This window comes from Dipodomys merriami, unplaced genomic scaffold, assembly GCF_024711535.1.
Source record: "Dipodomys merriami isolate MVZ:Mamm:240054 unplaced genomic scaffold, mDipMer1.0.p SCAF_48, whole genome shotgun sequence".
In the NCBI taxonomy this organism is placed as follows: domain Eukaryota; kingdom Metazoa; phylum Chordata; class Mammalia; order Rodentia; family Heteromyidae; genus Dipodomys; species Dipodomys merriami.
The window spans coordinates 6,701,205-6,727,330 of NW_027206046.1; the positions used below are offsets into that span (position 1 = coordinate 6,701,205).

The following is a 26,126-nucleotide window of genomic DNA, read 5'->3' on the forward strand; positions in this document are numbered from 1 at the left end:
GGTCCGGTCATGGGGCCTGGGCACTATCCCTCAGCTCTTCAGCTCAAGGCTAACGCTCTACCACCTGAGCCACAGCGCCACTTCCAGCTTTTTTTCTTTTTGCTTATGTGGTGCTGAGGAATCGAACCCAGGGCCTCAGGCATGCAAGTCAAGCACTCTACCACTGAGCCACCTTCCCAGCCCACTTAAACCCTTTTGTGCTTGTATGGGAGGGACCTCCAGGCAGCTTAGCGGACAAAGCAGCACAAAATAAACAGAAAAGAAGTGATTCAAATACACTGGAAGTGTCAGGGAGTTGGTAATGGATGCTGCCAGGCTGAAATTACCCTATAGGCTTTTTGAAATAGAGGCAAAAAAAAAAAAAAAAAGTCCACAGATCAGGCTTTGTTCCTTTTAGGGAAACTAGAAAGTACAATTATCATCAAATACAAAAATCACCCACAGACACAAGCCATGGTGGAGAGACTTCAGGGTACCACTGATTCTATTTATATCACAACCAACTGTCAATTGTGTATATTTGATAGTATACCATCTGAGTAGCTACTGTAATTCTAACTAGATAAAGCCAATAGTTATCTAATTCTAATGAGAGAAAAAGAGATGACCGCCATTTTTTCTGAGCTAATCAGTTTGGGAGTACCTTTTTTTTGGTCAGTTGTGGGGCCTGGGTGCTGTCCCTCAGCTCTTCAGTTCAAGGCTAGCACTCTACCACTTGAGCCACAGCACCACTTCTGGCTTTTTCTGCTTATGTGGTGCTGAGGAATCAAACCCAGGCCCTCATGCATGCAAGGCAAGCACTCTACCACTGAGCCACCTTCCCAGCCCTGGGAGTACATTTTTAAATTGCATTTTTACTACTAACCTGAAACCACAAACACTAGAGAGCCTGTTCAGTGAACTAATTCATCCATTTGCCCACATGTTGGCTCAGGTAAACATTGAAAAATGGCAGACATTTTGGAGGCTCTTTGTCTTGTTTCTGGCTCCTCCCCAACTCACCCTCTTGATCTTCTCCTTTGCTACCTGTGGAGAAAAAACCCAGTGCTGCACCTATCCACTGACTCCACAGCCAGGCCACCTAGGGTACAATTCCAGCTCTGAAATTTGCCAACGTGAGCACCTTACCTAGCCATGCCAATATTATTTCTGAGATACGCATATGAGTTCTGTAGAACCTGCTAGGAAATAATCTCTTAGGTCCATGTATCTCAGGTACTGGAAACAACCCATAGATCTACCAGGCATCCCGACACACTCCTGTAATGCCAATCTGCACTACGGTTAGACCCCGACACACTCCTGTAATGCCAATCTGCACTACGGTTAGACCCTAACTCAAAGACCTAGTCTTTCCCTCAAGCAGTTTTATAGATGGCAGACATGAGGAAACAGAAAGGAAGGTAAGTAGTATAGAGAGGACCAAAGAATTAGAGAAAGGCCGGTGGCTCATGCTTGTCATCCTAGCTACTCAGGAGGCTGCAATAAGAGAAGCCCAGTTCAAAGCCAGCCAAGCTAAAAGTCTCTGTGAGACTCTTATCTCCAATTAACCACTCAAAAACCAGAAGTGGAGCTGTCACTCAAAGTGGGACAGTACCTAGGCCCTGAGTTCAAGCCCCAGGACCAGCACACACACACAATAAAGAATTAGAGAAAGGCCAAATCTGTGACATACAGAAGCCTGTATCCACAAGGCGGCTCAGAGGAGTGTGGTCCACCTGAGGACCGAACAGAGGGCCAAGAGGGAGAACCAGGACTCTGGGCTAGAAATGCCAGTGCACAGAAATAGAGAAGGAAGTCTTAGTTATGTTAATTATAGAATGGTGCACCACCCAGTTTGATGGACAGGAGCAGTCGTTTTCAAGACAAGAATCTAATTTTTTAGGAGAAAGCATACACATTGATTTAATACTAATTTCCCATGGCCAAAGGATCCATCACAAAGAAATGAAACCCTAAAGTAAAACTTGAGAGTCACTTAACTTTTGTATTGAATTGGACAGAGAATAACCTTGAAAAGAAGCAACTAAAGGAGAAGAGATGTTTGGAACCCGTGCTGTATCAAATTGTGACTCCATGTCCCTTCCCCAGTATTTAAGGGGAATGCCATTTTGACAATGTTTGGGGTTCTTTTTCTCCCTTTAAAAAATTAGAGAAGGGGAAACAAAGAAGGAGGCTACAATGCTTGATAAGAAATGCACTCATCTTGCCCATGTAATTGTAACCCCCTCTGTACAGTATTTTCATAATAAAAAAAAGAAAAAAATCAAGCTGCCTTAAAAAAATTAAAAATGAATTTTATCCTTTCATAATAACAATGTAACAATATACAGCCACCCACCAAGCACAGTACTATTAGAATGCCAACCTGCAAGAGACATTTCTGAGATGGTGTTGTAAGAGTTATGATAAAGGAGACAGCAGAATGAATATTAGCCGGACACCGATGTCTCATGCCTAAAATCGTAGCTACTCAGGAAGATGAGACCTGAAGGATTGTGATTTAAAATCCACCCTGAGCAGCAAAATCTGAGAGATTCCATTTCCTAATAAACCGGCAAAAAGCAGGGTTGGGGCCATTGCTAAATAAAAATTTAAAATGCCACTCAACAAATAGGACCCAATTTCTTCTAGACTTTAAGTTACAGGCTCTGCCTCTTCCTTGGAGATATGAAAACTTCAGTAAACTCTTTGCAATGAGGAAAGAGACAAAGAATGGGAAGGCATCCCTGGCAAAGGGAAATTCTGAAATAACAAACTGCCCCTACATGTTGTTTAGGCCTAGATTACATCTCCACCCATCTCATCCCTGCCCCCCCCCACCCTGTACCATTGTTACCATGACAACCATGTATATTCTCCACATTTAAAAACTACCTCACAGAATCCCAACTTTTGAGTCTTTAATTTCCATTTCCTGTGTAGAGAGCAGAAGATGGGGTTTTATTTTCCTTCTTTTTCTCCCCACTTTTATCTGGATTATATTAAACAGTAAATGCTTGCTAAAATTTTTACCTTGTGAGACCTTGTGAAACACTTTTCCTGTGTGGATCTGCAGCTCCTTTGGTAACTAGGAAGGAAGCTCTTCTCCACCATCCAGTGCACAGATTGTATTCCTGACCTTGCTGAGCAGGACAGGGTGCAGGCAACAAGGTCATGGGAAAAAGTGAGAAATGGTAATATTTCTCATTTAATCTGTGCCTACCTTCATCATAAGAGAGAACAGTTACAAATCAATACACACTGGGGGCTCAAGCCTGAAATCCTCACTACTCAAGAGGCTGAGATCTGAGGATCGCAGTTCGAAGCCAGCTTGGACAGGAAAGACCAAGACTTATCTTCAATTAACTTCCAAAAAAAGAAGCTGGAAGTAAAGCTGTGGCTCAAGTGGTAAAGGGTCAGCCTTGAGCAAAAATGCTAAGGAACAGAGTCCAGGTTCTAAGTTCAAGCCCAGGACTGGCACAAAAAAATGAACACACCTATATACACACTAACTATATGTATATAGCTATATTATAGACTGTCTCTATCATTTTAAGTTTTCCAATGATAATACATAGTCCAGTGCTGGATTAATGAATTGATTTCTGATTCCACTTAAGACCTTTTGCTCTTGGAAAGTCAAAGGAAAATTACGTTTGTCAATAGAGTTCCTCATCCATGAGCTCCCTTAAAGAACATCTTATGCAAAGCTGCTACTTCGGCTCAATAAAGGGAGAAAGTTCCCTTGCATTAACATTCTCTGCAAACAACAGCAGAGAGCCTTTTCCAAGATCTCTAGAACATATAATTGATACTATTTATTTTTCCTGTAAGGAAATGAACTTTTACCAACTTTTGGAGCTATTAAAGAGAATCTTTCCTGTTTCAGACCCCAATTGTCTTTTAGAGAATTCTAAAAAAAAAAAAAAATTAATTTAGCTGAGTCCAGTCGCTCATTCCTGTAACCCTAGCTAATCAGAGGGCTAAAATCTGAAGATCACAGTTTGAAGCCTTCTTGGGCAGACAAATTTGAGTAACTCTTATCTCCAATAAACCAGTAAAAACCTTGAAGTGGAGGTGTGGTTCAAGTGGTAAAGCTCAAGGCTTTCAGTTCAAGCCCTAGTACTGGCAACAAAAAAAAGAAAAGAAAACACAAGATTCTCAGTATAGTTGTAAAAAGTTGCTAGTCTTAAACCCCTGTGCATGTGTGCTGTCAGCCTTGCTACCCAGGCGCAAGATTTTTATTTTAGTGTTTTGTAATACCTAGCCCCAGTTTTAGAGCTTGACTTGGGCAAAATGAAGCTGTGACTTCAGTTTTAGGACACTAAAAACTTTCATGTCTATAACAGACAACTGATAAGCTGAGTGTGTTAGAGCTCTTGCTGAACGTGTGCAAACCTTGGCCTTGAAGCCCAAAGCTCAACTACAAACAAATTGGTTTGGTCTTAATCTTAGACTAACGTCATGAGTCCCTGTCAGTAACCAATGACATTCATCCGCTGGACCGGCAGCCACGTGGACCATGTCATAGGCGGGGCCCTGATGTGGCTCAGTGTGACTTAGGGAGACCCCCCCTTATGGTTGCTTAGGAATGAATGACTGGGGCTGAACGTGTTCTTTTGAGTCTGGCTCAGGCCAAAGCAGACATCCACATTCACCAGATGTAACCCAGGAGGTCAGAGATTTAATCAGAGATTTGCACAAACAGTTCTACAGAGAGGCCAGTCATCACTGAAGGAGAAATTTGTTCAAGAAAATCCCAGTTCCTGTGATTTATAGCTACCAAATTGCATAAATGTGGGGCTGTACCATTTTGTTTTTAAACACATGTGGCTGCCTGTTCTTTTGGAAAGAACAAATTTCCTTCCTCATTCACTTTTTTGGAGATGTTATTCGTGTTTTCACTCCCAGCACATTCTAATTTTATCATTTCCCTTCCTTCCTCTCACTGACTTTAATCTATGCATGACCTCTCTTTACCCATCAGTAAAATGAACTCAACTGTTACCCTGTTTCCCCACCCCCGCTGTATTCAGACACCACTCTGTTCCCTGACATCCAATAATATTTCATGTATGTGCCAATACCGGGCTTGAACTTGGGGCCTGGGCGCTGTCCCTTAGATTTTTTGTTGAAGGCTGGCATTCTACTATTTGAGCTACAGTTCAATTTCCAGCTTTTTGCTGGTTAGTTTGAAAGTAGAGTTTCATGGACTTTCCTGACCAGGCTGGCATCAAACTGCTATCCTCAGATCTCAGCCTCCTGAGTAGCTAGGATGACAGGAGAGAGCCCCCAGTGCAGGACTGCTTCTTCCTTAATTTCATAATCTTGAACATTCTCCAAAGAAAGTTCCCAATAAAAATTAGCCAGGTGCCTGTGGCTCACACCTGTAATCCTAGCTGCTGAGATCTGAGAATCACCATTCAAAGCCAGCCCGGGCAGGAAAGTCCATGAGACTCTTATCTCCAATAAACCACTCAGAAAACTGGAAGTAGCACTGTGGCTCAAGTGGTAGAGTGCTAGCCTTGAGCTGAAGAGCTCAGGGACAGCGCCCAGGCCCAGAGTTCAAGCCCCACGACCGACCAAAAAAAAAAAAGTAAAATTAGAGCCGGTGTATTCCTGCACCGATTAAATACTCAGCCTTTTACAGTCTCTGAAATAAAAATGAAAGGCAGACACAGATCCACTTAACACTCCCCCCAAATTTCCAGTTTTCAGTTGTATTAGAAAATATCATCGTTTGGCAGGCACTTGAGCACTCACAATAAATCATAGTTATGAATAAATCTTACTTGTCAAAAAGCAAATGTGTAACTGTTCCAAAGCGTCTGCCATTAGAATTCAGCAAGGCAGCTGTCAGCTGTTTTCTTGTAATTAAACAGCCAATGAGCAGCTAATTAAGACATATGTGTATACAGAAGTAGAAGTGGGTATGTTAATGAACTGTAGGAATCAATTCATTAAGTGAAAATTGTCAAAAGACCAAACATCAGATCAGCACTTTAGCCTGTGCTTCCGTGAAGAAGGAGCCCCAAGCCGGAGGAGACCCCTCAGAGCAAGACCCCCTGAGCACCCAACAGCATGCATAGCTCAGCGGCCAGCCAGGGCACATGCCTGCACCCAACTATTAATAACCCTAATAGGTAATGTCTAGTAATGATTGCTCCCTAACCTAAAGGGAAACTTGGTATTAAGTATTCTATAAATGCCATCCCCTTGATGTGAGCAAGATTTGCACAGCAGAATTGCCCATGTTTGTTGTCTCTGTGCTGTTGGGATGGCACATTAAGCAGTCTATGTTCAGCAGGCACTGGTGGCTCACACCTGTAATCACAGCTACTTAGGCTGAAATCCAGAGGATTATCATTTAAGGCCAGCCTGGACAAAAAGTTCATAGCACACTACCTCAACCAATAAAAAGCTGGGCATAGTGATGTGCACCTATTATCCTAGCTACAGGGAAATCATAAAATAGGTGGATCACAGTCCAAGCTGCACCAGACAAATACAAGAACCTATTCAAGAAATAACAAAAATGAAACAAGAAAAAAAAAAGGCTGGGCCATGGCTGTAGTATGCCTCCTAGTAGAGTTCAAACCCTAGTATTACCAAAAGCAAAGCCAAACTAATAAACCAAACCCCAAAACGCTGGAAATGAGTGGTGGGTTAAGGTAATTCCTGTTCTGGAAAGAAGAATGTTTACACAAGTTTTCAGAATCTGTGGGTAGAGGAATGTATCACTGTTTTAAGTGAATGCTTATCAGAAATAGGGAGGATTCCTTCAAACATCAAGGTAAGCTGGGATAGTCATCCACTCAGGTCCATATCTTTAGCATATAGATCACTGAATTAATTTCACACCGTTTGCAAATAAAATGCACACTTAATCCCACACAGACAAACTGTCCTCACTAAATTCTCTCATTTTTACTGAGCTCTTCCATCCATACCTGTGGTTGGAGCTGACCCAAGTCTATGGTTCTAATATGAATTTTTAGCTGATAATTTCATTTACATTAATGGCAGAAGAAAGTGAAACCACACACACACACACACACACTTCTGAAATCTCACTTTGTCATCAGCAATGATGTGAGCCACTTGGTAGAATCAGATAATAGTTTTCCAAATCTGCAAGATTTCCTCCGTGCATATTATAACGTCCTTTTAAGTTTAGTCTTGTTGTCATTTTCTGCATCCATTTTCAGTTTTTGACCACAGCCAGGACATGGAGCTTTGCTACGTAATACTTACCGATTTCCATAATATAAATACGTCATCTCATCACCATTCCTAGCTATCCAGGGCCATCTCACTGACTGCAGAGTAAGAAGAAATGAAAACTAGGCCAAGGTTAACAGTAATTTCTACCATCCACATATAATTGGCATAAATAACCTCCCAACACACTGGCAAGGAGTCTTCAAGACATGGCAGCAGGTAGGAGCCATGGAACTCCTCTCACCAGCAGTTTTGTGAATCTAACCTTTAAATACTCAGCCACGAGTGGGGTGGCTCACTCTTGTCATTTCCAGTGACTTAGGAGATCAAGACAGAAAGATTAGCGTTAGGAGCAAGCCCTAAGAAAAATTAGTAAGCTCCAAAATAAAAAAGGATGGGATAGGCTCAAGTAGAAGAGCACTTGTCTAGCACAGACAAAAGTCCTAGGTTGAAAACTTCACAGATACTTAAATAAGAGGGCTTTGGATTTAAAATCACAACTCAGCTATGTGAATCCCAGTAGTGACACCTTTCCAGCTATGAGTTATAACCATTCTGAGGTCTACCTGTTTTTAATCTACAAAATAAAAGAATTTTAAAGTAGAATACATCTCTGATTCTTTACAAGAAGGAGCCAAAATACCTAGGGAGATTGTTTTTTTAAACCATACAAAGTTATTTTTTCTTCTAGATCAATAAATTGCAATTTCATATTGTCCAAACTATATCCCAAAGGGAACAGATATTAACATGTATTCTTTTAAGTGTGGTTCAGACCACTGAACTTAATATCTCTCATCTAATTTTGATTTCAATGGCTGCATGTTACCATGGAGCCGTGAGGTGGCGGTAGTGTGTCAAAGTCACACTAACTACCTGAAATTCATCATGGTGAGCTCTTTGGAGCCCACTAGGTTCATTACCAAACAACTCCATGGGTTTTAACATTAATGCAAAAGCAAACTTTTTTTTATTGTGAAAATACTGTACAGAGGGGTTACAATTACATGGGCAAGATAATGAGTACATTTCATATCAAGCATTGTAGCCTTCTCCTTTGTTTCCCCTTCCCATCCCTTCCCATCCTCCCCTCACCCTCCCCCACCAAAGTTGTAAAGTTCCTTTTCGACATAACGACTTGTACATCTCATTGTTGCAATGGGTCCACCTGTATCCCTATTTAAACGATTTGTTTTTCTCCTTCCCCTCCACAAGCAAACTTTCTTTTGTAATGAAGAATCCATTAGCAGCTCACTTGCAGAAATCATAAAATTGCAAAATTAGATTCTTCATCTTCCCCAGATAACACATAGCTTCAGCCCTTTCTTGGGGGGACTACATATACAATACTTCACAAAACTCCATGAACTGGCTCGTCCTGTCCCATCCTCTATGTGACCTCAGATTGCACAGCCCCTGGAACTCATGTCTGCTGTCACTCATCTTCAGGAGGGATTCTCCAAGGATCTCTCCCTAATGGACAATGTAGAATTCTCCCGAATCGGGAGATTCTACATGTAGCCAGGAAGATTCCTACTATTCCCTTTTCTTTCTCTCTTCTAATCCCAGTCTGTTTATATGTGGTTTAGCCTATAATATTTAATCTCTTTCAACTTCCCAAATTATTAAATCTGAGAAACCCCTAAGGAATATTGAAAAGATGGAATGTAAAAAGAGACCTACTCCTCATTTTCTTCAGAAAGTGCATGCAATGGTTGATTTGAGTCAAGGAGGTATAGTCAGACTCTCACCCTGTAACCCAACCTGACCCCCCCCCCATCTAGTAGTCAACATTTCTCCTTGTGCTAATGATTCTGTGATCTTATCCCAAAGAAGGTATCTTCTCTGGTTCTTCCTAGTTATACTACTTGCTCATTGGATCTGATTGACCAATAAATTATGGCATAAAGTATCGTGCACAAACTCTTCCCAGCTGAGACATCAAAGCAGACAGATTGGAAGATAGACATTAGCTATAACCACAGCACCACTCTTCAAAGTAAATATGGAATGCCTACCGCCAGGCCCTCCAATTTTATGGCACAATTCCTCAAGCTTTATTTATTTATTTATTTAATTTTGTCGGTGATGGAGCCTGAACTCTGGGCCTGGGTACAGTCCCTCAGTTCTTCATTTCAAGGCTAGCGCTCTACTGCTTGACCCACAGTGCCACTTCTGGCTTCTTCTGCTGTGTGGTGCTGAGGAATTGAACCCAGGGCCTCAAGCATGCAAGGCAAGCAAGCACTCTACCACTGAGCCACCCTCCTAGCCCTATTTACTTAATTTTTGCATGTGTTCTTGAATTTAGGGCCTCAAGCTCTAAGTTGGCATTTTTGCTCAAGGATAGTAATCTACCATTTGAGCTAACACCTCTACTTTTGGCTTTCTAGGGTAGTTAATTGAAGATAAGAGTCTCAGGGACTTTTCTACTTTGGCTGGCTCTGTGATTCTCAGATCTCAGCCTCCTGAGTAGCTAAGGTTACAGACAGGAGTTACCAGGGCCTGGCTATTCAGGCTTTATTTTTATAATTTTTTTTGTCGGTCATAGAGCTTGAACTCTGGACCTGGGCGCTGTCCCTGAGCTCTTCAGCTCAAGGCAGGCGCTCTAGAGCCACAGCGCCACTATTTTTATAATTTTTAAATTATCTTTAAAGTAGTTGTGTAAAGGGGTTTCAATTCAACATATTAATTTCTGAGTATGACTCATCTCAGGCATTTTTTTAATGATAGTGACTACTTTGTAAATGAGACAAAGTGATTGCGTGTAGATAGGTAAGGCGAATCCAAAGGGACATATTACTTCCAGACAGAAATGCTAGAAATAATGGAATCATAAACAGGTGTCCCATGTGACTATCAACCTCTACACCACTTAAGCTACACCACTACAAAGCTACAGCTCTACAGGAGAATCTCATAAAAATGTCTAGGGAGGGGCTGGGAAGTTGGCTCAGTGGTAGAGCGCTTGCCTTGCATGCCTGAGGCCCTGGGTTCGATTCCTCAGCACCACATAAGCAAAAAGAAAAAAGCCGGAAGTGGCGCTGTGGCTCAAGTGGTAGAGCACTGGCCTTGAGCTGAAGAGCTGAGGGACAGTGCTCAGGCCCAGAGTTCAGGCCCCACAACCGGACCAAAAAAAAAAAAAAATGTCTAGGGAGCAGAAACCTGGGCCAGCTGAAAACAATTTCCAGAGTGAGACTGGTCTTATTACATTATTATGCAATTTTTTTAAATACTGATTTATGGCTGCCTTGTATAGCTAAAAGAATCCTTCTGCTATACAAGGGAAGCAGACAAACAGAAATAACAGTAGGAGACCCCAAAAATTCATACACCAACATGACCTCATACTTCATGTGGGATTCTGAGCAAGTTGCTTCCCCCTCACAAAACTTACTTTCCCTCACTCTTACCCTGATAATGAAGGAAACGGCAGCACCTGGCCACGTTCACGTGTCACGATCCACATAACTCATGGGGTAAGCACTGTTCCATTGGTACCTAAGATTTGTTCTAATCAAATACCACAGGACACCCACATGTGGAAAGGACTTGTGGAGACACTGGTTATACTCCCAAATCTCTAGAAACAGAATCCATGACAAGCCATGCTGGGGGTAAAGGGGCGGGAGGATGGAGGACCACAGCGGGAAGCGTGGGGTGGATCAAGAGTCAGGGGGAGAGACAGGAAAACATGGGCCCAGGGCCTCTATTGTGGTTCGGCAGGTTTAAGATTGGCTAGTTTGAACAAAGAGGGAGTTAACGCTTAGCCCTGTCTGGATCCTGGGGTGGCGAGGGCGGAGGACAACCCATGCCTAATAAAGGAGACTGTTGGATATAAGTGGTTTGTCTGTGAAAGGCTCACTGTAGGGCCTGGTTAGGCCTGGGAAGGGCGGTGCCTTCAGGCCCATCAGTGACCATACATCTAAGCATCAAAACCACTGAAAAACAAGATCCGATTAATGCCAGTCCTCATTAAGATCTGTCTATGTGTGCATCATCATGAGGCCCTCTCAAAGTTCCCTTGTTCTAGAAAAAACTGGTGGTTATATATGGCTTCCATGCAAACATTCTAGAACTTTGTAGTGGTGTGATGTGAAATTAATAATGGGGAAACCAAGACACAGCATCCCTTTCATTAAGGTTCCAACCCTTACTCAAGCTCTCTGTCTCAAGTTTCGCACTTCTGGGTTTTGGCAGAAGTGAAAGAGTTGGAGAGGGCTCTGAGAAGAAATATTACAAGTGGGAAAGAACCCAGAAAGGGAAAAATGACAGATCCTGTGACCTTTGGCAGCCCACCAAATCCTAGTTCCATTGAGAGGAAAACAAGAAAATAACCAGACATTCTATATCTCATTGATCATGTCACAAAGGTTAACAGTTTGAACGTGAAGCCCACAGTTCTACCTCAACTAACCTGTGTGTCAGGACTAGGGCTTGAACTCAGGTCCTCTTACATTTCACTTTTTCCACTCAAACCTGGTGCTCTACTACTTGAGCCACACCTCTACTTCCAGATTTTGCTGGTTAATTGGAGATAAAAGTCTCACAGATGTTTCTTTTCAGGCTGGCTTTGAACCTGAGTCCTTAGATACCAAGTTTCCTGAGTAGCTAGGATTACCAGCATGAACCACCAGTAGCCACACAAATAAGTTTCTGATTTGAGCCCTAAAAAAGCATGAGCAAAAGAGGGTTTGAGTAATGGCTGCAACTCAAGACAAACCTCTCAGCATTGACAGAGACTGTCTGTGTCACACTGAAATAAATGCCTAGCTAGGTGATCTTCCGGGATCGCTTTCAAAAGATTATCTGCTTTAATATTTTCTTAGATTGTCTCCACTAAACACAAAGAAGGCTTTGCTTCTCTCTGTTTTCACAGGAAGGGGTGGCGGGTGTGGAGAGAGGGGAGAGAGAGAGAGCGTGCACTTGTAGGTATTTTGAGAAGAGACCACTTTACTGAAGAGGCCAGACTTGACATAGGCACATCTAAAGTACAATAAAGAAAGGCTTGAGAGGCCCAGCCCTTAGCATTGCTTGTATCTAGGTTAGCAAGTGTGCAAGAAGAGGTGAAATCAGAATTCTGCCCCATACACACCTTCCCGGGATCATTTTCTGACAAACTCATAACTGAGGCCCAGTACATCATATGCAATGATTTAGTCCCCAAAGGCTCCTGGTCACCACACAGAGAAAGTGGTCATGCTAAGATTGGTCTTTCAAGTAGCTTGTATGCCTTTGTACTGTACATTGTAGTAGGATAAAAAAAAATCTGAGTGCACATGGGTCAAAATGGCTTCGAGAAAAATCTCTTCAAGAGTACTGTGGTCAAGCTCACCAGGGTTTTACTCTCTCCTGTCCACTAGTGTTCCCTCCGCTGTAGTCATCCATCCTTACCACTGAAGCTTTGAGATGCTAATTCTGTCCTGTATACTTCCTGTCTATACATCACAAACATGACCAACTCCAGCTGTACACACACCTCACTTACAAAACCCCTGTAAGATAGGTCAACAATGAAAATATAGGCTACCTGGGTGCCAGCGGCTCACACCTGTATTCCTACCTACTTAGGAGGCTGACATCTGAGGATTGCTGTTCAAAGCCAGCCTGGCCAGGAAAGTGTGTGAAACTCTTATCTCCAGTTAACTACCAAAATTTTGTGGAAATGGAGCTGTGGCTCCAGTGGTAGAATATTCACCTTAAGCTCAAAAGCTCTGAGACAGCACCAGGCCTTGGGTTCAAGCCTGAGGACTAGCACAAAAACAAAAAGCTTTTTAGTGTATCATGATTATAACGTTCTAGATTATGGTATAATTGCCATGTCCTTAACTCTGAAAATCCCAGAGAAATGGTTTATGTTTATCTATTAAAATTACTTTGGCAATAAAGATTAAAGAGGAACGAAGCACATGACTTTCCATCATCAGATGCCAAGAACAGGAGCTTAGTCTGGTGCCTTTTACATGGGCAACTATCGAAGTTAAAGTTTTGCATGTATAAGGGATGCAGGATTAGGCTCTGGGGATCAATTTTCCTCCAGGAAAAAGAAGTGACTTTAATTTCATTAATGGGCTCCTGGATGATTCTGCTACGAGTCGAATTCTCCATTAAATATTAATGCCGCTCGGTGCTGAGGATACCGCCGTGAGCATCATCGCACTCACACTGACACTAACCTGCTTTCTGTTTTGTAACTGAATCACAGGGCTTTTTCAGGAGAAGTCAGCAAAGTAACGCCACCTACTCCTGTCCCCGGCAGAAGAACTGTTTGATTGATCGAACCAGCAGGAACCGTTGTCAACACTGCCGGTTGCAGAAATGTCTGGCTGTGGGGATGTCTCGTGATGGTGAGTGCTCTCTCCCTCTCACTCTTTCTCACATACACTCACACACACTCACACAGTTGGGAGTGGTACCCAATCAGAAGGTGGAAAGATGCCTTCAAAAACAAGGACCAGATCTGACAGAATCAGCTCCCTTCAGAGAGCTGGCAGATTTCTCCCTGTGATCGATGTAAGTTGACTAGCTGATGGAAAGAGGAGGGGGGAATAGAAGTGACAAGTCTCATAGCTGGAAAACCATCTGATTCTTGACATTTCAGACATTGCAGGGGTGTGAATTGGTTAATCCTAAGTATTATCTAGGAGCCTTCATGAATATACCTCCAATAGGCATTTTCCTTACAGAGTAAATACAAGCCAGGCTTATCAGATCCCTTAACTCAAAAGTTCATGAACAGTTACAATGAAAGAGATCTTTTTTGTTGTTAACTAGATTTTTTTTTTTGTTGGTCATGGGGTTTGAACTCTGGGCCTGGGTGCTGTCCCTGAGCTCTTCAGCTCAAGGCTAGCGCTCTACCACTTGAGCCACAGTGCCATTTCTGGCTTTTTCTGCTTATGTGGTGCTGAGGAATCGAACCCAGGGCCTCATGCATGCAAGGCAAGCACTCTACCACTGAGCCACCTTCCCAGTCCCAACTAGATCTTTTGAATCACATGGCAAAGTCAAATATTTCTCCAGAAAGGGTGAAAATAGTGCAGATTATGGCTTGATGACAAATGTGCCTTTCATTAAAAAGCTATTTTAAGCTGGGTACCAGTGGCTCATGCCTGTAATCCTAGCTATTCAGGAGGCTGAGTTCTGATGATCGTGGTTCAAAGCCAGCCTGGGCAGGAAAGACCATGAGACTCTTTCTTATCTCCAATAAACCACTCTGAAAACACGAAGTGGCACTGTGGCTCAAGTGGTAGAGCACTAGCCTTGAGCTGAAGAGCTGAGGAACAGTGCCCAGACCCAGAGTTCAAGCCCCATGACCAACCAAAAAAAAGCTATTTAAAAAAAAAATAAGGACTGGACAATAGCTACCATTTAATTCTAGAACATTTCAAGATCTTCCTGGAAAACTAGTCTACATGCACTAGATAATCCACACCAGACTTGAAGGTGGTTATTCTTCATGTAGAAACTGGAAAGCGAGGACAGCAAGTCCATTTTAAGGATTTCTCTGAATATACCAGCTAGCTGCCTGAAGAAAAGGCACACCAGTTCACACCACTGGAAGTTCAGGGGAGGAATGCCTGCCTTCCCTGTCCTTAGGGTCCGTAGACCACCCAGGCAAGAGACTGCTCTGTGCATGAGTACAAAAGTTTTAGCCAGGGGCTGGTTGCTCATACTTCTTAATCCTTGTTATTAAGGAGACTGAGATCCAGAGGATCTCAATTCACAGCCAGCCTTGGCAGACAAATCCAAGCATCTCCAAAATAACCAGCTAAAAGCAGAGCTAGGAGGCATGGCTCAAGTGATAGAACACCAACCCAGCAAGCAAGCTGAGCAAATGTGTATCCCTGAATTCAACCTTAGTACCCACACAGAAAAAAAAAAAATAGGTCTTGGAGATACAAGTTACATAGAACCTCACATTCTCAAAAGTTTTTAAGACAAACAACTCTGCAGATTCCCCTTCCCATGATCATAAACTGACAAAGGTAGACATAGCTCACTCTTAGGAACACTTGAGTTAAAATTACAACTTGTGTTTATTCTCTCTTGGTCCTTTCATTTCACTTCCTGGATGGCAGGATTATTGCTAATATTACAGCAAAAGTGGAGTTGAAGCAGAGTGTCACTCCTGAATATTCTCCTGCAAAAAATTTTCAGCATGCCTTCTGAAAAACTGACACATAAGAAATATCACGTGCACAAGTCAGGCACTGGTGGCTCACACCTGTAATCCTAGCCAACTCAGGAGGCTGAGATCTGAGAATCAAGGTGTGAAACCAGCCCAGGCAGATAAATCTGAGAAATTCTTAGGACTGGTTAACAAGCCAAAAGCCAAAAGTGGAGGTGTGGCTCAAGCAGGTAGAATGATGGTTTTCTTGCATGGAAAAAGCTAAGCAAGAATGAGGACACCTTCTTGAGTTCAAGTCCCTGTACCAACACCAAAAAATAGTTGAAAGAAAAAGAGGAGGGAGGGAAAGAAGGAGGGGGAAAGGAAGAAAGGAAGTAAAGGAAGGAGGGAAAGAGAGGAAGGAAGAAGGGAGAGAGGGAGGGAAGGAGAAAGACAAAGTACAGTTGTAGGGGTGGACTGAATCTGGGAGCTTTCCTAAACTTAGAGTCCTCCTCAGCCTGACTGTTAAGTTTCTGAGTGGTGAAAACTGACCTGCTTCCAGAGGGACAGCATATCCTCCTGGCAGGAAAAGAAGCCACCTGCTGGCCAACGTGCTATTTCCTTCATGTCCTGCCTCGTGCAATTATGCTGCTGGTCAGAAAGATGAGGTTGCCTCCCAATACAGAATCAATTTAACCACAACCAATTGGGAGAACTAAGTCCCTCTGGCAGAGGTTTATCTGCATCTCGAGTCAAGCTGAGAAGTAAATTAGTGGGAGAATTCAGACTAGAAAAATCAGAGGTTTTTTTTTTTTTTGTCAATTGTCTGGGGGCCTCAGAAGGACATGGGGCTCTGAATAACTCAGAAGTAAAGAGAGGCACTGCAAACACAGATCCACCTGACAGTGTCTTCCACCATGTCTGCCTTTTCAAATTCATGTTGTTCTCTTTCCTGAATAGTTAAATGAGCAAAGAAGGGTTTGTCACCTTCAGATAGGGCAGTGATGTGTGCCTGTAGTCCCAGCTACTTTGGAGTCTGAGGGAGTCTGAGGCTGGCCTGGACTCCATAACATGACCCCTACCTCCAAAAACACCACCACCAACAACAAAAGAATCCAAAGATTGAGTAGTAGGAAAGAACTACTTCTTAAATCACACTCAGATGCAATTCAGGACATTACAAAGGCACATCTAACCTGCTCACACCTTTCCATGCAGCTCCAGATCCAGCTGTTAGGTCAGAAAGCTGCTTATGTGAATGCCCAAAACATAGAGCTCAATGAAAACTCAGATGAGAACCCCTTCTGCTTCAGCGTACCCAAAGAGTCCGGCATCCTGTTCTTAGCAGTCAATACCGGAAAGAGGCAGAGGAGCTAGAAGAGCTGGGTCAACTACATGGATGGAGATGAACAAACACATTAAGTTCATCTCTTGGTCCCTAGTGATTCCCAGGGTCCATAGCAGCAGGAAAATAGAGGCAGGGCTCTCTTCCCCCTTCCTGGGTCTTTTTATGAAACAGATACAGACAGGTGTGGTCACCTGGGCACACCATCATTATTCTGTGGTAACTCAGGTTGGCGTTGGACAGTGTCTTAGATTTTAAAGGTACCTAGAAGCACTAGGGAGTGGATAATGAAGTCTAGCTGGTTGTTTATGGTGTGGTTTGGCATTTTTCTTTTCTTGTAGCTGTCAAATTCGGCCGAATGTCCAAAAAGCAGAGAGACAGCTTGTATGCAGAAGTGCAGAAGCACCGGATGCAGCAGCAGCAGCGAGACCACCAACAGCAGCCTGGAGAGGCAGAGCCGCTGACACCCACCTACAACATCTCAGCCAATGGGCTGACAGAGCTGCACGATGACCTCAGCACCTACATGGACGGCCACACCCCTGAGGGCAGCAAGGCCGACTCTGCTGTCAGCAGCTTCTACCTGGACATCCAGCCCTCCCCAGACCAGTCCGGGCTCGATATCAATGGGATCAAACCAGAACCCATTTGTGACTACACACCAGCATCCGGTTTCTTTCCCTACTGCTCCTTCACCAATGGCGAGACTTCCCCAACCGTGTCCATGGCAGAACTAGGTAAAGATGGGTTTGCTTCACACTGGCTTGCTCTGCACATGCCCCTTGATGTGAAATGGGTGTGTCCCGTTTTAACATCTATTAAAGTGATACAATTTACTGGGCCAGCTATAGTGGCTCAAGCCTATAATCCCAGCTACATAGGCAGGTGGGGAGAAAAGAAGATCATGGGTAAAGCTAGCTGTCTTGCTCTCCATCTTCCCAGCTACAAAAGAGAGAGGAGTAGGAATATACATACCAGCTAGGTAAAAAGGAGGCCCCATATGGAAAAATAACTGAATGAGTTAGGGGTGTGCCTCAGTGGCTCAAGTAGTAAAGCAGTAGCCTTGCAAGCGTGAGGACCCGAGTTCAAATCCCAATACTTCCCTCCACCCTTCTAGGAAAAGAAAATCAAAACTGCAGCAGTGCCACTTCAAATTTCAGCCACTTCCCCTTGCTTTTGTCTGGTGACTATACTAAATACATTGATCTCAGTTCAGAAATGAGCCAAAATGATGCATGTGCACAGTCCTTAAATTCTGCTGAAAACAGTGTCCTGGGAATGGCCGGGTTCACTTAGATATCTACTTTAGGTCTATCCAAGGCATTGCTCTACACACACACACACACACACACACACACACACACACACACACACACACACACACACACACACACACACACACACACACACACACACACACACACACACACACACACACACACACACACACACACACACACACACACACACACACACACACACACACACACACACACACACCACCCCAAGGCCGGGTTCACTTAGATATCTACTTTAGGTCTATCCAAGGCATTGCTCTACACACACACACACACACACACACACACACACACACACACACACACACACACACACACACACACACACACACACACACACACACACACACACACACACACACACACACACACACACACACACACACACACACACACACACACACACACACACCACCCCAAGGCCACCAAAATAATAGCTGTCCACACATTGGCTCTGGCTGTACACCTTTCATAAACCACAGTAGCACAGTAGAGTCTACTTTTTGCTTTTAATCAACACATACTAATTGTGATTATGGAAGGGGGTATGGCATTTTGAATCATACAGCTGTGTAATGATCAAATAAAGTACATAGATACTCTTACCTCATCGTTTCTTGTACAGTTAAGAACACTCAAAATCCTCTCTGAGCTGTTTTGGAAGGTATAACTGCATTACTATTATCTACTATTATCTTCTTGTAATGCACCAGAATATTGGAACTTTTTTCCTCTTATGGAACTGTAATTCTGTACCTGTTTGCCTGTCTCTTGGCTTTCCCATCCTCCCTCACTAGACTTGAGCACTTCTAATACGAGTTCTGATTGTCAAGATCGCCTTGCCCTGGTCCCATATTTAGGAATGTCAGCAACCAACTGTCCCCGGTCTGGAATAACATATCCTATGTCCCCCAACCCGCTCCACCACTTTCCATCATTAAGGTTTGCTTTCCTATGGCTACTACAGATGTCAAAGGGAAATAATTAGCTTCTTTTCTTGACAAAATGCTGTGAGATTTGAGCTGGGTGACAAAATTGATGTATTTCATTTGAGGCTCATAGGCCCAAAGGAAAGGGGTGGGGGGAGAATACACCATATTCTTTTGTGTCCTCTTGCTGGGACACAACTGGTTCTTGAGATGCATGACCTAGAAATGTGGTCACCATGAACAAAGGAAAGCTTCCCATTACCAGGAAGGTATGTTTACACCCTCTGCTGTGTTTAATTGATTTTTAAATGTAGCACTGTTGTCAGAAAGGGGAATGAGTGTCTTTGCAGTGATCCCTCAACCGAGATCACAGCCTTTGGCATATTTCAATGAGCTGCTGGGAAGACAAGGAAGCAATAGCAAGGAGAGAATGAAGGCTCCTACAGAAAGGAAGCAGCAGGCTGACAAACCCCGAAATCCTCAGGTCACAGGTTCCAACCTCTACACTCTATAAAATACCTTTTAAGTAAATTTGTATTTCCAGAGAAATCTTGCTTGAAATATTGCTTGAATATTCTCTACAGGTTTTTTTTAATCCAAGTATCTCTTTATGGGTCTAAATTTAAATCCTTGAGAACCATTTTAAGCCTGGTCTTTAACCAGTGAACAGCTACTTGTGTATTACAACTCTTTTGATTAGCAGAGAAACTTCTGAACTAGAAGCCAAGCTGAGCACAGGTTGGTTTTTTTTTTCTTAGACTAGAAAAAAAAAGAAAAAAGAAAAAACCTTCCCCTTTTGTCATGAAATCTTGGTTAGCTGAGACTTAAGCAGAATTGTAATAAGATAAAATTTTCTGAAGTGAATGAGAATTTGACTGAAAGTGGATTTGGTCCAAGAAGAATGACCTTAACCATAAATATTACTGGCTTATCCTGTGTACTTGCCCCATAGGCAGTCCTAAAATAAAACCACTAGGGCTAGCCACGTGTTGGGGGCTCACACCTGTAATCCTAGCTACTCAGGAGGCTGAGATCTGAGATTCGGGGTTCAAAGCTAACCCCAGGTAGATAAATCCAAGAGTCTCTTATCTCCACTTACCCAGCAAAACACTAGAAGTGGTAGTGAGGTCCCAAGTTAAGCCCCAGTACTGACACATGCATACATGCATACATGCACACATGCACACATGTACACACACACACACACACACACATCTACAGATCCATAGGGCTTACACAAGGTTTGCCCTTGCACATGTCAGACACTTTGATGTGGCCAGAAATTGCTGGGCTGCTTCCCCAAGGGTCTGCCCAGACCCAATGGTTACCTTACAGCACCGGCAAGGAGTCTTGGGTCCCTAACTTTGCTCTTTTCACATGGATTGTAGCATCTCCCAGTCTGAATTAACTGAGACCTTAGGGTAAGGAGGAGAAACAGACTGAAAATTAAACCAGAATTTTCTGGTAAGATAAAATCAAGCTTTAGTTTTCTTAACTCTATGTGCAGAGTGGTTCAGGAAGCTAAAAGCAGCATACAATGCCCAAGACTGATGGTGCCTTCTTCAGAGCCACCTAAAATTACTGGATTATTTCCATTTAAGTCCTGCAATTGCCCTTCACTAAGTCTCTTGACTTGGATTCAGGCTAAAAGTTGTTAGCAGACTTGTAAACACATGACATCAATTCCACACTAGGAAAATAAAGCATAAAGTATCCTGAGTCCAGTTCTACCTTCCAGTGATAGTACTCAACACTCTTTCAATCACAATAACCAGCCATTTTGTTCTGAGGGCTGTGGGTGTGTCTTCATGTTGGCTAGGAAATCTTGTCCTTTATGTATAGCTGATTTACATACCCTAGATCAATAATCTCAGCTCATGTTTTTAAAGGGCTGCGTTTGCTGCTGCAATTGTAGTAAATGCCTAGGCAAGAGAGATAAATGATACACCAGACATGAGACAATTGTACCCAACTTTACATGATAGTACCTAATTAGACACAGTTCATATAAATTGTCCAGTATAAATGCAAGCTACAGTTTCCCCTCCTATAGATTAGAAAGGTTGAGCACAGACTCTGAAACCAGATTGAATTTGACTCATAGCTAGGACACCCTGAGGAATGTCATCTCTACTGTGACTCAGGTTTCTCATCTGTACCATGGGAGAGAGGACTGACACCTTTCTCCAGGAGTTATGAGGATTGAGAAGATGAATGTATTCAGAATGGATGTAAATTGTTAGCTCTTGGCTCAGAGCAAAGGGGCATAAAATGTCCATCACTAATGAGTGGACCGATGAGATCTCAAGTCTTTCTCACTCTGAAAGTGTGTAAGTCAGAAGCCAAGAGTATATCCAAAGGCTCTCTGTGTGGATGGAGCAGTTCTGCTTGAGAGAGGAGCTCCATCCCCAAACCAGGTCCTGTAATGAGCATCTTAGGTATTTCACTGTTCCGTAAAGTTTCTCTTCCAGACCACACTAGCTTATTAACTTGTAGTCATTCTGACCATAGTCAGATTTTTAAAGTCACCACGTCTCTAAAATCTTAAGACCAAATCTATTGTGAACAGGCAGGCAGTGAATTTGTGCAGATGTGACTGCTGCCCTCTACTGGTACAATATGTGCAGTGAACTGTTGCTGGTTTCACTGGCTGTTCTTTAAGTCAGTCTCTAATTGTCAGCTTCACAAAGCTGGAGACAAAACCCAGGGTGTTGGCCATGCCAGACAGGGACTCTCCACTGAGCTCTGCCCACAGCCCTGAAAACATTTTTTTAAGAAAATTACAATGAAGCAAGATGCTGACAACATTAACTTTAAAAAGCAACTTCCCATCTTTCACCCCATATAATCCCAGAGTTACCCTGTGAACATTCTGACTTTTTTCTCATAAATGCAAAACTTGCTCCATGTCACGGAAGATATTTTAGATATTATTTCATTGGAGAAAGTTCACTAGTTTGTGCAGTAATTTTCTGATCTCTGAGTCCTGTCATTTTTGTCTTCAATCTTCATAACCATCATCTGTTCTAACACACATAATCTGCTGGATTTTCCCTCTGTTTCTCTTTACTTTTTTTAAATTTTTTTATCGTTATGGTATTTATTCATGCTGTCTTAATGTTTCTGTGTATCTGCAAATAGAGCTGCTAAGATTTATTGTTTCTGTGTCTCCAAGGAGATTTTCCTCTCAGACTCTCTTTAGGTGAACCTGCTCTGTTTTCACACACAGCTCCTTCTGGAAGAAAACAGTAACTAATTTGCAAACAGACACACTGACTAGGGTTGCCAAGTTCACGTTTTTTTAAGTAGCTTGCTTATTATATATTCAAGACCCTAGGAGGGGGAATCTTTGGGCACGATTTCATATTCATGGAATTTCATGGGTTCTTTTAAAAACATCTGTGGGCATTCTCCTCCTTTCCAGAACAATTATTACCAACCCATTTCATGCTCCGTCCCTCACATCTACATGCCAGCAGCCTTCTACTTGGTTCTCCTGACTCGGCCTCTCTGCTTCAATCCAAGCTCAAAATTGCTTGTCCTCTGTCCCCAGGCACAAAAGTTCAGTTGGCAACTCTCACTAGAAAATCCTGCCATTTGCTTGTTGCCATGTCATTCTGATTAAAGATTCTTAAGCAGGCTAGGTCTTGAGCACCTCTGGGATGCACATGCATCCACATTTCTGAACTTGAACTCAGGGCCTGGATGATGTCCCTTAGCTTTTTCACTCAAGGTCACTGCTCTTCCACTTCAGCCACAGCTCCACTTCTGGACTTTTAGTGGTTAACTGGCGATAAAAGACTCATGGACTTCAAACCGTGATCCGCAGATCTCAATCTCCTGTATAGCAAGGATTCTAGGTGTGAGTCACCAGTGCCCGACTTCTTTTCTGTTTCAGCACTTTTATCTTAATCACATTTGACCGTCCCCTGAAAATGTCATGTTTGTTCTTTCATCCACCGGACATTCTACACAAACTAATCATCCAAACCTGGGGGCTCTGCCTGCCAGGCTTAGCTGTCCTTCAGTGTCCACTGGGAAGGGTCCTCTTCCACCAAGAAGCAGCAGTCTTCCTGAGTCAACACTGACCTCTCCCACTTATTTTTTCTGTATCTTGTGATATAATTTTGTGTGTGTGCGTGCACACGCGCACACATGAACATACATGTGTCCAGCCTATACTAACAGCCTGAACTCAGGGCCTTGACTGTATGTATGCTTGTGTGACAGGACTGAGGCTTGAACTCAGGGCCTGGGTACCATCCCTGAGCTATTGCACTCAAAGCTAACACTCTACCATGTGAGCTACAACTGTACTTCTGGCTTTTTTGTGGTTCATGTGAGTCTCATAGACTTTTCCTGCCCAGGTCGGCTTTGAACCACAACCTCCTGAGCCACAAGGATTGCAGGCATGAGTCACCAGAGCTCAGCTGTAATTCACTTTCGTATTTCATGGTCTAATGACTTGAATTACCTGTTTCAGTTTTGTCTTCACATATCCCTGGAATCGAACGTGCTAATGTTGTCTGGTCCTTAGTCTACTCCATCCTCTTGCGCTCAGGTGTAACAACACAGCGCACGCTATGTGACCCTCCCCATTCCTGCCTGCTCAAACTCACGAACTCTCACAGCAGCCCCATAAAACAGAGAGCTCTGTTAAACTGCCCTCCCTTTCACAGATGAGGAAGTTAAAGCACAGAAAGGCTGAGCAACATACCCCAGATCATACAGCAAATAAGTCACAGGGCTGAGATACAGACCCGGCTCATCTCTATCCAGAGTTTAGCTCTTTACTTCCCTCATCACTAGCTCAGCGTTATTTGGCCTGCCACTGGTAGGATAAGCAAATGCAGAGTTGTCATCCATTTCCTACTTGTCCAAGCATAATCATTCCCTTGAGTGTCATTAAAACGCCACCAAGTTCCCATCCATCATTTTCCCATTCTTAAATAGGTCAATAGTTGTTCATTCCCAGACAGTGAGGTAAATTCACCAAAAAAAAAAAAAAATCAAGCTCAAGGTTGGCCAAGTCTTTGAAGTCATCCAGCCATTGACACTGGCATTGCCAAGGCCCTGTCCTCCATCCTCAAATTTCCCAACACAGAGTGATCTCGTTTCTTCTTTTGATAAAAGCAGTATGGACACTCATCATTCCTTTTGTGCCATACTGGGGAATGAACCCTGGGAGCAGCACTGTCCCTTGGCTTTGTCTGCTCAAGGCTGGTGCTGTACCACTTGAGCCGCACCTCCACTTCCTACTTTTTTTGCTAGTTGACTGGAGATGTCTCTCTGATTTTTCTGCCCGCTATCAGACTTTTCAAATCATAATCCTCAGATCTCAACTTCCAGGGGGTTAAGATTACAGGTATGAGTCACTAGCATCCGGCTTACTTACTACTTTATAAAGCAGATAGTAAGGAATCACTGCTTATCAAACAAAAAAGTGGCTTTCCATATTTGTGACTTCTCCTTTTCTCCTTAGAACACCTTGCACAGAATATATCTAAATCACACCTGGAAACCTGCCAATACTTGAGAGAAGAGCTGCAGCAGATCACGTGGCAGACCTTCCTGCAGGAAGAAATTGAGAACTATCAAAACAAGGTAGAACCCAAAGGATTTTCCTTAAGACTGTGAAGCCACATTGGGAAAGGGTGTAAGAGATTGATTTAAGCAAACAGAATGAATGGCTTTCCTCAGATATCAGATTTCTGCTTAACAAAATCATTTCTTCCAGAGCTTGAGGCTTTGTTGTCGTCACTGAGATGTGGCGATTTCTTTTTGGTTTGTGTGCACACACATAACTGTAGGGAACTGGTCGAGTAGACGGTCGCTACACATAACTCCCTCTGTGTGTCAACATAGAACCTGATCAAACATTTCCCAAAGTCTGTACAAACTTGTTCTACTCTTCCAAAGGAAGATTTTTAAGGTCTAGAAGTTGATGTCAAAGGAGCTCAGCCTCATGTTACCAGAGGTTAACCAGGAGTTTAGAAAGCATGTATAAAAATAGAGTTTGGAAGCCAGGTGCTAGTGATTATATCTGTAATGCTAGCTAGTCAGGAGGCTAATATCTGAAGATTACAGTTCAAAGCCAGCTGCAACAGCAAAGTCTGAGATTCTTATCTCCAATTAACCACCAGTAAACCAGAAGTGGGGCTATAGCTCAACATGGTAGAGCACTAGCTTTGAGCAAGGAAGCTCAGGGACAGCACCCAGGCCTCGAGTTCAAACCCCAGGACCAACCAGAAAACAAACAAAACAAAACATACAGGGTTTGGTAGCTAAGATCCTAACTCTGATCGGAATCTTTTATAATGAATCTGGCGGATGGAGCTGCATCTCGTCTTTTTCCATACAATACTGATTGAGAACTTCTGAGAATCCATTTGCCTTTGGCAAAAGAAGACCTGGCAAGTCTTCACAGTAATCAGACATTCAAGCTTACAAAAGAGCGTGGGGATTATAGAGGTTAATTCCCCCCTTCATGAGGAAACTAACATCCCATAAAATATGGCTAGAGTATGGGAATATAAAGACCAGGCTGGGATTCCTAGCTCACAATTTAGTGTTTCTCAGACCCTATTTATTATATAGATAGACATAGTCTTAAAGACATTGTCTGTAGATATAGTCTTAAACCAAGTGGGAAACAGGCAACCCTGAGATTAAACTGTAGTGTGACTGTATGAAGGGAAATTAACAGGCAAGGTGGGAACTACCAACATATTACTTTGCTTGCCTTTGAGGTAGCAGATGCCCTGTTCTCCAAAGCTACATAGCAGAAACACGAAAGCAGCTAAGACACAGCAAGCCATACGAAATGGCATTTCACAGGGGCTGTGTGCGTGGATTTGAATCCAGCTCCTCTAGCTCCTAGCTGTGAAATGTGCTCCTCCATTATCACATCTAGACAATGAGGAAGAAGTTCTTATGAAGATGCTGAGTTGAGGCTGTCATAAGCCTAGTCTAGCTCAACAGATGGGTGCCCTAATAAATTTTACCATTCTCCTATTCTTCCCCTCCTTCTCAGTACTGTTGTTCAGTTTCCCAAGCAAACTGATTTGTTTGAAAGAAGATCCACTTTTACCATTCTGTGGCAAAACACGTATGGGCTAAAACATATATGGGCGTGTGTTGTTTCCCTGACTTCTGTTCACCTTTTCTGACCTGTATATTTGTAACATGTTATTCCTGTCCCATTGTTTACCACTTACCCACACCCACATGTCCACACACACACACAC

The 26,126-nt window shown here is 43.0% G+C and overlaps 1 protein-coding gene across 5 annotated transcripts in view; it reads left to right on the plus strand.

Moving 5' to 3' along the window:
• Positions 1 to 26,126, plus strand: part of Rora (RAR related orphan receptor A) — a 779,408-nt gene that overhangs the window by 738,680 nt on the left and 14,602 nt on the right. For all 5 annotated transcript variants that reach the window (XM_069995263.1, XM_069995264.1, XM_069995265.1 and 2 more), the window contains 3 exons: positions 13,406 to 13,547; positions 16,994 to 17,389; positions 24,362 to 24,483. In XM_069995263.1, coding sequence (XP_069851364.1) covers positions 13,406 to 13,547; positions 16,994 to 17,389; positions 24,362 to 24,483 — 660 coding nt within the window. The remainder of the gene's footprint in view (positions 1 to 13,405; positions 13,548 to 16,993; positions 17,390 to 24,361; positions 24,484 to 26,126) is intronic.